Source organism: Lissotriton vulgaris, chromosome 9, assembly GCF_964263255.1.
Source record: "Lissotriton vulgaris chromosome 9, aLisVul1.2, whole genome shotgun sequence".
In the NCBI taxonomy this organism is placed as follows: Eukaryota; Metazoa; Chordata; class Amphibia; order Caudata; family Salamandridae; genus Lissotriton; species Lissotriton vulgaris.
Genome location: NC_141697.1, coordinates 1,241,604,045 through 1,241,617,373, shown reverse-complemented (window position 1 = coordinate 1,241,617,373; position 13,329 = coordinate 1,241,604,045). Strand labels below are relative to the sequence as shown.

The 13,329-nt window shown below is 50.4% G+C and overlaps 1 protein-coding gene across 7 annotated transcripts in view; it reads left to right on the top strand.

Annotated features, from left to right (window-relative positions):
• PBRM1 (polybromo 1) overlaps positions 1-13,329 on the top strand; it is a 368,051-nt gene that overhangs the window by 152,167 nt on the left and 202,555 nt on the right. For all 7 annotated transcript variants that reach the window (XM_086939413.1, XM_086939411.1, XM_086939408.1 and 4 more), the window contains exon 14: positions 8,890-9,166. In XM_086939413.1, the coding sequence (XP_086795539.1) occupies positions 8,890-9,166 (277 nt within the window). The remainder of the gene's footprint in view (positions 1-8,889; positions 9,167-13,329) is intronic.

Here is a 13,329-nt window from a genome sequence, read left to right as displayed (position 1 = left end):
TGCAGGTACTGTTCCTCCTTGACTTCAATTTGTATCGTTCAAGACTACCACCTTAAAACATCTCTGCACGTGGACGCTCCAGGGCAGGTAAACCTGAAATCTTGGTGCTTTCTTGTACCTTGGCCCCTACTTGCCTTAAGTCCAGAAAAATAGTCCTGTAAGTAGTTTGCAAGTGACCCTATGCAGTGTATCCTTCTCCCATAGGATAACATTACTGCGTTCGAGGCTCATGCCTCAAATCTGCCAGCTGTATATTCTAAGTGTCTGAAAATCGGTAACACAAAGTACCTACGTGATCCCAAACATCTTGGCGTCTAGATTATTAGAAGATGCTGTGTTATTAGATCGAGCCTAGCGTAAAACTACGCACATGCACAGGCTCGCTGGCGAGATTTAATGATACAGGGTCAGTGTCAGTGTCCGGCTTTAAGCCCTGCCCCCTTTCCCATTGGCTGGCGTTATCGTTTATGCTAAACGGTGGCCAGCCATTGGGAAAGAGCACTTGGTGATGTACAGTTTTCTCTATTTCTGACGTCCCACTTGGACGGACTGACCGGACTTCTTTCTGGCGTAAAAGTTTGTTATCTTTATGGGGTGAAACAGATGGCCCCATAAAGATAATAAAAACCTTTTACACCAGAAGGAAAGCAGGACGAGTCCGTCCAAGTGGGACGGCAGACATAGATTAAACTCGGTGTCATGGCGAGCGCTTGTTTTCCTTGCAGCCCCGCGCTAGCAATGCTCCAGGGATGAGAAGCACTCGTTATTACAGCCATTGTTCGGCGAAGGCCGTCCGTCTCTCTTCCTCTCCCTGCGGGTATCTGGTTGTTGTGTGTGTCTGTGGGATATCTGAACTATGTTAACCGTGGGTGGTTGCACTGCTCTCAGCTGTCTGGCCTGTGCCAGCCAGACCACTTTCCCTCGGCTGGTCGCCTGCTGGTAACTATGGTAAAGGCTGCCGGGAGCAGCCCAGATAGCACAACCACGCCTAGATAATTTATTACTTCTGAAGAATGCAGAATAGCGCTTGGCGCACAGTGCGGGAGGCAGCTTGCTATCTGTAATCTGGAAGGCGAGTCGCACCCTGAAGTACCAGCCTCGAGGTGCTGCAAACATGCGAGAAGACAGTATCCTACAGAGTGCTGTGTCGGTGACTGCATGTTTTGTGAAACAAAACAAGGACCCCCTGATATGGATCAGTTTCCTGAGTCAGGGCATAACATTTTGTGAGAATAAAATACTCAGGCAAATCTATGGTAAACACTAGCACATGAACAGTGGCATACGCCAACCAAAGCAATAGAAAATGATCAGAACAAGTTTTTGCACATTTGATACATTTTAATTAGTTAATAAAAAATGATTCAGTTATAAAAGATTTTTAGTACATTCATATATATGCATGATAAAATATTTTAACATTGTAACATATGTATTAGTTCAGATGTTTATCCAATACATATTACAATTCAATTAAAAGATGGTTTCCTGTCTACGCGTTTCGACACATGCGTGTCTTCCTCAGGACTGTACCATTGTTTTCTGTAAAACATATAATTTTTTTTTTTTTTTATACATCTGTGTATTGCAGTGCAAAAAACCGTTTTTGATTCATATTTATATTATATATACAACGCTAGTGTTTCTTGATTCATAACGTATGATGATACCGCTATATGTTAAAGCATGAGTTTGGCAAAAGAAGAAGGGAACATCCTTTGTACATATATACATATTTATCCATACATAAGTATCTATATACAGGTCCTATGACACTTATATATACACTATCACAGTATCTATATACAGGTCCTATGACACTTATATATACACTATCACAGTATAGGTGGCAATTTACCGCGCTGCGGTTTTAAGCGCTGATACTTTTATCTTCATTATTTTGACGCTTTTAGCGCGTTTTTGCTTTGCTCGCATTTTGTCTGTTTTTTAACTGTGTTCCGCTTGGGCTCTCCCCCCCCCTCTTACCTGCACTTAATTTAGGAATCTTCACCACCGTTTTCGGTGGGCCCGGGTTCTGTGGGTGGTCCGGGGACTGTGAGTGGATCGGCGACCAGCGCCATCTTGGCTTGGGAACTCGCTTCCTCGGCGGGCGCCATCTTGGAGCGTCCACGCGCTCCTCCCTCCATTCCGGCGCCTATTTAAGGCATTCTTAGGCATTTGGCCGACCTGGCTAGGTGGCAATTTACCGCGCTGCGGTTTTAAGCGCTGATACTTTTATCTTCATTATTTTGACGCTTTTAGCGCGTTTTTGCTTTGCTCGCATTTTGTCTGTTTTTTAACTGTGTTCCGCTTGGGCTCTCCCCCCCCCTCTTACCTGCACTTAATTTAGGAATCTTCACCACCGTTTTCGGTGGGCCCGGGTTCTGTGGGTGGTCCGGGGACTGTGAGTGGATCGGCGACCAGCGCCATCTTGGCTTGGGAACTCGCTTCCTCGGCGGGCGCCATCTTGGAGCGTCCACGCGCTCCTCCCTCCATTCCGGCGCCTATTTAAAGTTGCTCTTTCCCGCGCAGCGGGAACGCGCAGCTGGGACGCCGTCGCATGCCGGAGTCGTGCCTGAGTCCTGCCCGTCTGCGCCCGTCCGCGCCTGGACGCGCTGGGCGCGGCGGGCAGTTGGGATCCAGGAGAGTTAGTCTTGGCTCTTGTTACCATGCTGGTGTATTCTGGCGACACTCTGCGGGGTATAGGACGCTCAATTGTGAGTTGTACCCTTCCCCCAATACACCCACTAGCGGGCCCCTTTCACTGTGCGTGTGGAAGGTGGTCTTTGGATCCCCCTACCCTGAGCTCACACGAAAATCCGGTGGTTTCTCTTAGTGGAAACCCCGCCGTGCACTCCCTTCGCATCTTCAGCCTGAACGCCAGGTCTCTGGTGCTGCATTATCAGGCCGTGTATGACCTGATACAGGAAGAGGCCCCGGACATCGTAGCCATCACCGAGACGTGGTTGAAGGATGACGATGTGGCCATTATCAACTTGGCTTTTCCCTCTGATTTTTCGGTTTTTACCCTTAATCGACTTACCAGGGGAGGGGGTATTGCGTTGGCTTTGCGACCTGGCCTTACTGGTAGCTGGTCTGGTCTGACCATTGCGGGATGTGAAAGTGCGGTGTTTAAAATCTCGGTCACCCCTCAGTTCACACTCTCGGGGATGGTGGTTTATCGCCCCCCTGGGAGTGATGTGGCGTTTAGAGCGGCCCTCCCCGACATGGTTAGCTCCTTGGCAGTAGGCTGCCCTAATTTTTCGATCTTGGGAGACCTCAACTTACACTTTGAGAACCTCACCTCCCCCTCGGTTAGCGGTATTCTCGCTGACCTGGAGGCCCTTCAACTGGTGCAATTGGTCCGACAGCCTACTCATATAGGCGGCCATACTTTAGATCCTTTTTTCACTAATTTGGCAGACGCTGCTGTCTCCGCCATCACTCCTCTTGGCTGGACGGACCACTCTCTGGTCTCCATTCGTACCCCTTTGCCGGAAATAATTGTTGTTCCTCCGGCTAAGCTGGTTGTTAGGCGGCAATGGAGTAAATTACGGCTGGAGGACTTACACCGGGTCCTCGCCGAGGAGCCTTTACATCTTCCGCTGTCGGTGGATTCAGGTTACGAGAAGTTCTGCTCCTGGATCTCCAAAGCGCTTGACGCCCTTATTCCTCTTACCGCCTGTAAAGTCAGCTCTAGGGATTCCAGCCCGTGGTACGATGGCGCCCTTCGTTCACTCAAGGGTAGTTGTAGGCGAGCAGAGAGGGCTTGGCGGAAGGCGTACGATACCGGTAAAAAGGTTATCTATCTCGCCTCCGTCAAAGCTTACCATCGGGCTGTTTGCCAAACTCGAGCTGCTTATTATGCTGCTGAATTCGGCAACAGCTCTAACCCCTCTAAAACCATCTTTAAAGTGATGAAGGATCTCCTGGCAAAGCGTGCCTGTACTACTACGACTGGCTCCACCACTCACTGTGAGGCTCTTGCTTGTTTCTTTTTGGAAAAGGTCCAAAACATCTATCGGACGTTCTCTTGTACAGAGCCTCCAATTGAGACCCCGATTAACATCTATGGTGATCCCACCCTGCACGTGCTGCCCCCGCTGACACCTGAGGGGTTTAACCTTCTGGCTCTGCAGGTCAAATCAGGGTCCCCCGCTGATCCACTTACTGCGACTCTCTTTAGGGAGCCGTCGTTTGTGGGACGGGCCGTGGTCCACTCCCTGATTAACATCTCTTTGGAATCAGGCACGGTACCTGCTAGCTGGAAGCGGGCAGTGGTCTCTCCTATTTTGAAGAAGCCGTCTCTGGATCCAGACAAGCCTGAAAATTATCGGCCCATCTCCTTACTTCCGTGGCCGACCAAAGTGTTGGAGGCCCATGTCAACAAAGCTCTTTCGGCTCACCTTATCCATGCTAACATCTTGGATCCCACACAGAATGGGTTCCGTGCTGGACACAGCACGGAGACCGCCCTCCTCTCCATGGCTGAACATCTGCGCACGGTGATGGATGCGGGCCAGACAGCAGCGCTCGTCTTATTGGACTTGAGCGCTGCGTTTGATACTGTCTCGCATCCTATCCTGTTGCATCGCCTGGAGGAGATTGGGCTGGGTGGATCTGCCCTCCAGTGGTTCCGGTCTTTTCTAGACGATCGTTTCTTTAGCGTTGCTGTCCCACCGTTCCAGTCCCAATTCCATCCTTTGAAACAGGGGGTGCCGCAAGGATCCTCGCTGAGTCCCACGTTGTTTAATATCTACGTGAGACCGCTGGCTGAGGTCGTCAAGCAATGGGGCATGACTATGGTCTCATATGCTGACGACACTCAGCTAGCGGTTACGATCAGCGGGGATGCGGACCGGGATGCCCCCAGGTTTCAGAGCGGGCTTAGGGCGGTGGCGAGCTGGATGAAGAACAACTGTCTCCAGCTCAACGCTAAGAAAACAGAGATCATGATCGTAGGTAAGAGATCGGAGCTTTGGGGGGACAGATGGTGGCCTTCGGAGATGGGGCCGGCCCCCCTCCCGGTCACGGAATTAAAGAACCTAGGAGTATGGATGGATCCCTCCCTCAGCTATGTTGGCCATACGAAGAAAATTGCAGCCTGCTGCTTTGGTATCATACGATCGCTTCGCCCGGTTTTGAAATTTTTTGACCATCGTACCAGGCAGCTGATAGTCCAGGCTACAGTGTTATCTCGCCTGGACTATGCCAGCTCTCTTCTGGTTGGGTCCAACGTGGCTGAGGTCACCCGCCTCCAACGCGTCCAGAACGCTGGGGCGAGAGCTATTGTTGGCCTTCCCCGTACTTGCTCTGCCTCCAGCACTTTGAGATCACTGCACTGGTTGCCTATCAAGGCCAGAATTCAGTTTAAAGTGCTGTGTATGGCATTTAAGATTTTGAAGGGAGCAGGTCCCCCCATTCTTGCGGACCTTCTGTCATGGTATGTGCCTACTCGGCCCTTGAGATCTTTGGGTCAGGCACTTACTGTGGTTCCCCGGTACAGGCTGTGCCGGGTTGGTGGCCGTTCCTTCCGGGTCAGAGCAGCCGAGCTCTGGAACTCTCTTCCTGTAGAGTTGCGACTGTTAGACGATCTGCTGGTTTTTCGTAAAGCCCTGAAAACCGTTTTGTTTTAATTAATTTACCTTTCTCCCTTCTGTCCTGTTTCCTGTGGTGTTGCATTTTTACCTGCCGTGCGCCTGGACGCCCCTTAGCTGGGGCAGCAGTGCGCATTACAAATTTATGTAACATAACATAACATAACATAACATCTATATACAGGTCCTATGACACTTATATATACACTATCACAGTATCTATATACAGGTCCTATGACACTTATATATACACTATCACACTATCTATATACAGCACAGCTCAAAACATTTCCTGCCATTCATTTATCTTTTTATGTGTTATTTCCCTCCTAATGATCCCATTTTAGAAAAACACTGTTTACTGAATAGAAACAAACTTATGATAAAAAGAAGGAACCACATTAGTGAAAGAGACAGAAAAAACAAGATGTTTATGTATAAATCCTATGGCAAACATTTGATTAATGTCTCTGAGGGGATTATCCATGCTGTTTCTATTATATGTCTCACCCAAAAGTTCATTTATAAGGGCTAGTTTTGGTATTGCAAAGAAACCACATCAGGTCGTTTGCAATGAAAATGTCGTTCTATCAAAAAGATCTGCTTACCTAAATGGGCTAAAAAATAGCAGCTAACGTCAAATTATTGATGTATGGAGTCACCAATATAAGATTCCTGAAAACAGATAACGAATATTAAACTTAGCACACAGGGGTGAACAAGATTTTTTTCTTCACACTTTACACATGGTTTCATCTATTGTCTTCTGTAGCGCATATTTTCAATACTTTCTAATGCCTATTTTAACTAGTCATAAGCTCTATGGACTAAGCAGACTAATAAAGAGTCAGAAATAACCAATTAGAAATTCTGCAGTAGAGTGTTTTAATTCGGGTGTACCATTACTCACAGAAACTAATTTAGGAAACAGTGATGATAAACCTGTTGCATAGTATAACGAGTATGTGTACAGCGCACCAGAAGAGTTTCTCGACTCTGACAGACAGGCGTTTATTCTTACCCAACCCAAAGCTAATTTTGTATCGCCCTCGGGAGAATGAAAGGCTAAGAACGCCCAGCGGGATTTCAACATCCCAGATCCCTACAGTGAATCCATTAGTCCTCCGAGCCATCAGATCTGGCATGCCACAGTTAAGTTGAGGGTTCTCACCCGTGAACATGAGCCAGTCTGAACTTTTGACTTAAAAGTAACTCGCGAGAGCACCTGCTGGGTTTTTTGGAAATGTAAAAAAAAAATAATGCGGGGTGGGCCTCCTGATTAGAGGAACTGTGACTACACATAGCAAGAATGCTTCTAGAAGATTAGAGTGTGGTGAAACATGGAACACACAGAGTACAAGAGCACAATCCGTGTGTGTGACGTGAGATATACAAGACGTATATGTTGTCCAGCGCTAAAAGACCAAGCAGTGCATTCTATGCTATAGTGTTCAGTTACGCAATGCGTGCCAAGGTTTGATTTATTTTTATTAGTGCGCTCCTGCGCCAACAAAGGCATCTAGGCGCTGTGGACCCGTAAGGCAATACATCATAGCAAAACAGGTTCTGTGCCGAGAGGTCCAGGATGTGGTAGACATGAAGTGTGAAATATGAGTGTGCGTAGTAAAAAGTCAAGTCTCTTTTAGACATGCAGTGTGTGTGGTGAGACAGTCTATGGCAGGCAAGCAGTGTGTGCTCATATGCATTGTGTGACCAGGGATACAATAGTGTGTGGTGAGCAGAGCAGCAGCAGCAGGCAGGGCCTCGCAGCCATGGCTAGCGACCTCCATGGGGCATGGGGGCGGGCGAGCTTCTCGTGGGCTCCTCTGGAGCGGTCGTGGCTGCCTCTTCAATCAGTGCCTGGATGCAGCTCTGTCCTCACAGACCGCCGTGCTGCTCACTGCTACTCCCACATGCCGGCCGCGCAGTGCGCCCCCTCTGTTGGAAACACAAAGCAGCTGTTAGAGACAGCACAGGCCAGCCTGTGGCACCCAGCTCCACGGACAGTAGAGGATGTTCACCACGCTACACTGCCCCAGGAGACCGCTGCCGGGGACTGGCATTCACCAACCCCCGTAGCACTTTCAGGGGATGCTGAGAGCCCCCAGCATGCCAGTGCTCAGCAGCTAGCGCAGTGGCAGCAAGTGCCCAGCCTGCTGACCATGTGCTATGTATGCACGAGTGCCATCCAACACCTCTATGTCCAGGGCAGACTGCTCAGTAAGTCTAACCATCAGTGTACCTTAAAAAAAATAAAAACAGACGGACACAATAATTTTGTTATTTAAGTGATGTGCCCAGAATCACAGGGTGGTGAGCGTCCTAGCTGAGATTCGAACCCGGTCCCCTAGCTTCGTGGGCAACCACTCTAGCAGTTAGGCCACATCTATGAGTGCATATCATCGTAGTAGTTCCATCACCAAGCTAGGTGGCTCCCCCCGCCCCTCCACTGCTCTAACATCACTATATCCTGGACTGTGGAGGCATCTTACCATCCCCCAATGTACCCAGGTCCCCTGCAGCTCCATATCCAGGATAGCCAGCTTTACCAGACCCAGTCTCTTGGTTGCTAATAATATATACTTTCTCCTACTGTTCTATGCCCAGAACCTCTCCATGAATGTAAATTGCTTACTATGCACCAGTGACCAGTTGCACCAGGCTCTGTACCAATGCAGGCTACTCACTGTCCACCAGTGACATGGGGCGTAACTTAGTCAGTGAAGTTGAGGGGGAGGGGAGGAATCTCAAACGTCCCAAACTAAACAAGCATTTGCAATACAATAGGTCTCGCATTTACGCAAGTTTATGCTACTGGCATTGTAAATAACAATGCGTTTTATTTATGTTTCAAAAACCAAAATAAAAGGCATTGTCATTTACAATACCAATAGCTCCAACTCGCGTAAATGCGAGACCTGTTGCATTGCAAATTCTTGTTTTTATAAATTGGCGTTGGATTTCCTTCTTGAGTGTGTCTCCTTTATTTACTCTGTGTGTGCAACAAATGCCTCGCACTCCCCTCTGGCTGCTCAACCACACCACCACAAAGAGAGCCCCTTGGGATTGTTGGAGCAGCCCCTGTACACCAGCAAGGGGCGCCTGGACTCTGCGCAGAGCGCCTCATTTTGGTTCTCTATATCGAGAGCCAGCTTCCTTCATTCGTTTTTCGGCAGGGGACTCGTCAAACAACAATATGTTGCAGAAAGCGGCTGTAATTTCTGATTCAGGGACTAAAGTCTGAAATGATATTCTGTTTGATTACCAATGCTTTGCCTTTATTTTCCATCAGTGTGAAGAACATGAAGAAACAGCGGATGAAGATCTTGTTCAATGTTGTTCTGGAAGCTCGAGATCCTGCCTCGGGCAGGAGGCTGTGTGATTTGTTTATGGTCAAACCGTCCAAGAAAGACTATCCCGATTACTATAAAATCATCTCCGAGCCCATGGACTTGAAAACGATTGAGCACAACATCCGCAACAACAAGTACTTGAGTGAGGACAACATGTTTGACGACATGAGGTTAATGTTTCGAAACGCCAGGCACTATAACGAAGAGGGTTCTCAGGTACGCTTTCTTTGATGCAACTAGAAGCCTCGCATCTGGGAGCTACATTTCTTGTACTTTAATTTGTTTTCAATCAATGATTACAATTGTTTACTAAAACAATGATTTTGCATTGGAGACCATTTCTATTCTATATCTTTCTTGTGTGTTTTTTCAGGGCATTATTGGGATGTGAAATAGATATCTTTTAAAGAGTTCCCAGGGCAACCATAGGTGTGCAATGTCAGGTGCCCATGATATTTGTGTGCACAATTAGAACTTATACAGTCCAAATGGAAGTGCAGCTTTGGTAGGTTTCTGCCTGTGGTTGAGATTTCTATCTAAATATAGACCTGTGAAAAAAGTATAAAGGCTGTGAAGGAATAGACTGGGGTGGCTTTGACTGAGCTGGGATACAAGCACATGGAGGCCTTAGACCAGGAATACTTCGGAGCAGGTCTCTGAGAGACATTAGAGTTGATGGAAATATCTGTGGGCCAATGGTTTTGAAGTATCTAAACCGAGTCTGTGTTTCCATTGAACCTCAGTCGCCACCATGGAGAAGAGTTTACTGTGGCTTTAACCCCGCTTCTATTCCGGGGATTCAGTGTCTTTCTACTAGAACAACTGCCTCTTGGGAACCTTTTGGTATCAAAAAGAATGTTTGTTCCATTTGATAATTTCAGGCTGCATTTAAGGCTTTTCATGTCTGCACATTCTCTTTATCTAGTGTCATAGGTTACGTGTCTCATGGGTGAGACTCACCCAAAGCCTGTAGTTAGTGCACTAGCCATATCCATTGCCAGCTGGACCGGATGCAGGCTTGAGTTTGAGACTCCAACATCAGACCCTGGGCCTATCAAAAATGACTGGAGATTAGGGTCTGAAAAACGTAAAAATCTGGGTTGCGGCAGGGAAAGTAGACTTTATAGATTTGAGGGCTCACAAGTGTTTGATTGCAACACTCTTTAGTTGGTTATGGCATGCCACATGTGCAATCGAAAGAGCACCAATGCGTCTCTAGCTTCTCATACTCTGCGTGGGTGGCTCAGGCTTCTCCTACTCTGTGTGGGTGACTCTGGCTCCTCATACTCTCCGTCGGTGGCTCCGGCTTCTCCTACTCTGCGTGGGTGGCTCTGGCTTCTCCTACTCTGCGTGGGTGGCTCTGGCTTCTCCTACTCTGCGTGGGTGGCTCTGGCTCCTCGTACTGTGCGTGGGTGGCTCTGGCTTCTCCTACTCTGCGTGGGTGGCTCTGGCTTCTCCTACTCTGCGTGGGTGGCTCTGGCTTCTCCTACTCAGCGTGGGTAGCTCCGGCTCCTCATACTGTGCGTGGGTGGCTCTGGCTTCTCCTACTCTGCGTGGGTGGCTCTGGCTTCTCATACTCTGCGTGGGTGGCTCTGGCTTCTCCTACTCTGCGTGGGTGGCTCCGACTCCTCATACTCTGCGTGTGTAGCTCCGACTTCTCATACTCTGCGTGGGTGGCTCTGGCTTCTCATACTCTGCGTGGGTGCCTCTGGCTTCTTATACTCTGCGTGGGTGGCTCTGGCTTCTCATACTCTGCGTGGGTGCCTCTGGCTTCTTATACTCTGCGTGGGTGGCTCTGGCTTCTCATACTCTGTGTGGGTGGCTCTGGCTTCTCATACTCTGCGTGGGTGGCCCCTCATTCTCTGCGTGGGTGGCTCTGGCTTCTTTTACTCTGCGTGGGTGGCCCCTCATACTCTCCGTCGGTGGCTCTGACTTATCATACTCTGCATGGGTGGCTCCGACTCCTCATACTCTGCGTGTGTAGCTCCGACTTCTCATACTCTGCGTGGGTGGCTCTGGCTTCTCATACTCTGCGTGGGTGCCTCTGGCTTCTTATACTCTGCGTGGGTGGCTCTGGCTTCTCATACTCTGCGTGGGTGCCTCTGGCTTCTTATACTCTGCGTGGGTGGCTGTGGCTCCTCATTCTCTGCCTGGGTGGCTCCGGCTCATACTCTGCGTGGGTGCCTCTGGCTTCTCATACTCTGCGTGGGTGGCTCTGGCTTCTCATACTCTGCGTGGGTGGCCCCTCATTCTCTGCGTGGGTGGCTCTGGCTTCTTTTACTCTGCGTGGGTGGCCCCTCATACTCTCCGTCGGTGGCTCTGACTTATCATACTCTGCATGGGTGGCTCCGGCTGCTCATACTCTGCGTGTGTAGCTCCGACTTCTCATACTCTGCGTGGGTGGCTCCGGCTGCTCATACTCTGCGTGTGTAGCTCCGACTTCTCATACTCTGCGTGGGTGGCTCCTCATACTCTGCTTAGGTGGCTCCGACTCCTCATACTCTGCGTGTGTAGCTCCGACTTCTCATACTCTGCGTGGGTGGCTGTGGCTCCTCATACTGTGCGTGGGTGGCTCTGACTTCTCATGTTCTGCGTGTGTGGCTCTGGCTCCTCATACTCTCCGTCGGTGGCTCTGACTTATCATACTCTGCATGGGTGGCTCCGACTTCTCATACTCTGCGTGGTTGGCTCTGGCTTCTCATGCTCTGCGTGGGGGGCTCCTCATTCTTTGTGTGGGTGGCTTTGGCTTCTCATACTCTGCGTGGGTGGCTCTGGCTTCTCATACTCTGCGTGGGTGGCTCCGGCTGCTCATACTCTGCGTGTGTAGCTCCGACTTCTCATACTCTGCGTGGGTGGCTCCTCATACTCTCCGTCGGTGGCTCTGGCTTCTCCTACTCTGCGTGGGTGGCTCCGGCTTCTCGTACTCTGCGTGGGTGGCTCTGGCTCCTCATACTCTCCGTCGGTGGCTCTGACTTATCATACTCTGCGTGGGGGGCTCCTCATTCTTTGTATGGGTGGCTCTGGCTTCTCATACTCTGCGTGGGTGGTTCTGGCTTCTCATACTCTGCGTGGGTGGCTCTGGCTTCTCATACTCTGCGTGGGTGGCTCTGGCACCTCATACTCTGCATGGGTGGCTCCGGCTCCTCATACTCTCCGTCAGTGGCTCTGGCTTCTCATGCTCTGCGTGGGGGGCTCCTTATTCTTTGTGTGGGTGGCTCTGGCTTCTCATACTCTGCGTGGGTGGCTCTGGCTTCTCATACTCTGCGTGGGTGGCTCTGGCTTCTCATACTCTGCGTGGGTGTCTCTGGCTTCTCATACTCTGCGTGGGTGGCTCTGGCACCTCATACTCTGCATGGATGGCTCTGGCTCCTCCTTCTCTGCGTGGGTGGCTCCTCATTCTCTGCGTGGGTGGCTCTGGCTTCTCCTTCTCTGCGTGGGTGGCTGTGGCTCCTCATTCTCTGCGTGGGTGGCTCTGGCTTCTCATTCTCTGCGTGGGTGGCTCTGGCTTCTCCTTCTCTGCGTGGGTGGCTCTGACTTCTCCTACTCTGCGTGGGTGGCTCCTCATTCTCTGCGTGGGTGGCTCTGGCTTCTCATTCTCTGCGTGGGTGGCTCTGGCTTCTCATTCTCTGCGTGGGTGGCTCTGGCACCTCATACTCTGCATGGATGGCTCTGGCTCCTCCTTCTCTGCGTGGGTGGCTCCTCATTCTCTGCGTGGGTGGCTCTGGCTTCTCATTCTCTGCGTGGGTGGCTCTGGCTCCTCATTCTCTGCGTGGGTGGCTCTGGCTTCTCCTTCTCTGCGTGGGTGGCTCTGGCTTCTCCTTCTCTGCGTGGGTGGCTCTGGCTCCTCATACTCTGCGTGGGTAGCTCTGGCTCCTCATACTCTGCTTAGGTGGCTCCGACTCCTCATACTCTGCGTGGGTGGCTCTGGCTTCTTATACTCTGCGTGGGTGGCTCCGGCTTCTCATACTCTGCGTGGGGGACTCCGGCTTCTCATACTCTGCGTGGGGGACTCTGGCTTCTCCTACTCTGCGTGGGTGGCTCTGGCTTCTCCTACTCTGCGTGGGGGACTCCGGCTTCTCATACTCTGCGTGTGTAGCTCTGACTTCTCATACTCTGCGTGTGTAGCTCTGACTTCTCATACTCTGCGTGGGTGAATCCGGCTTCTCATACTCTGCGTGGGGGAGTCTGGCTTCTCCTACTCTGCGTGGGGGACTCTGGCTTCTCCTACTCTGCGTGGGTGGCTCTGGCTTCTCCTACTCTGCGTGGGTGGCTCCGACTTCTCATACTCTGCGTGTGTAGCTCTGACTTCTCATGCTCTGCGTGGGTGGCTCCGGCTTCTCGTACTCTGCGTGGGTGGCTCTGGCACCTCATACTCTGCG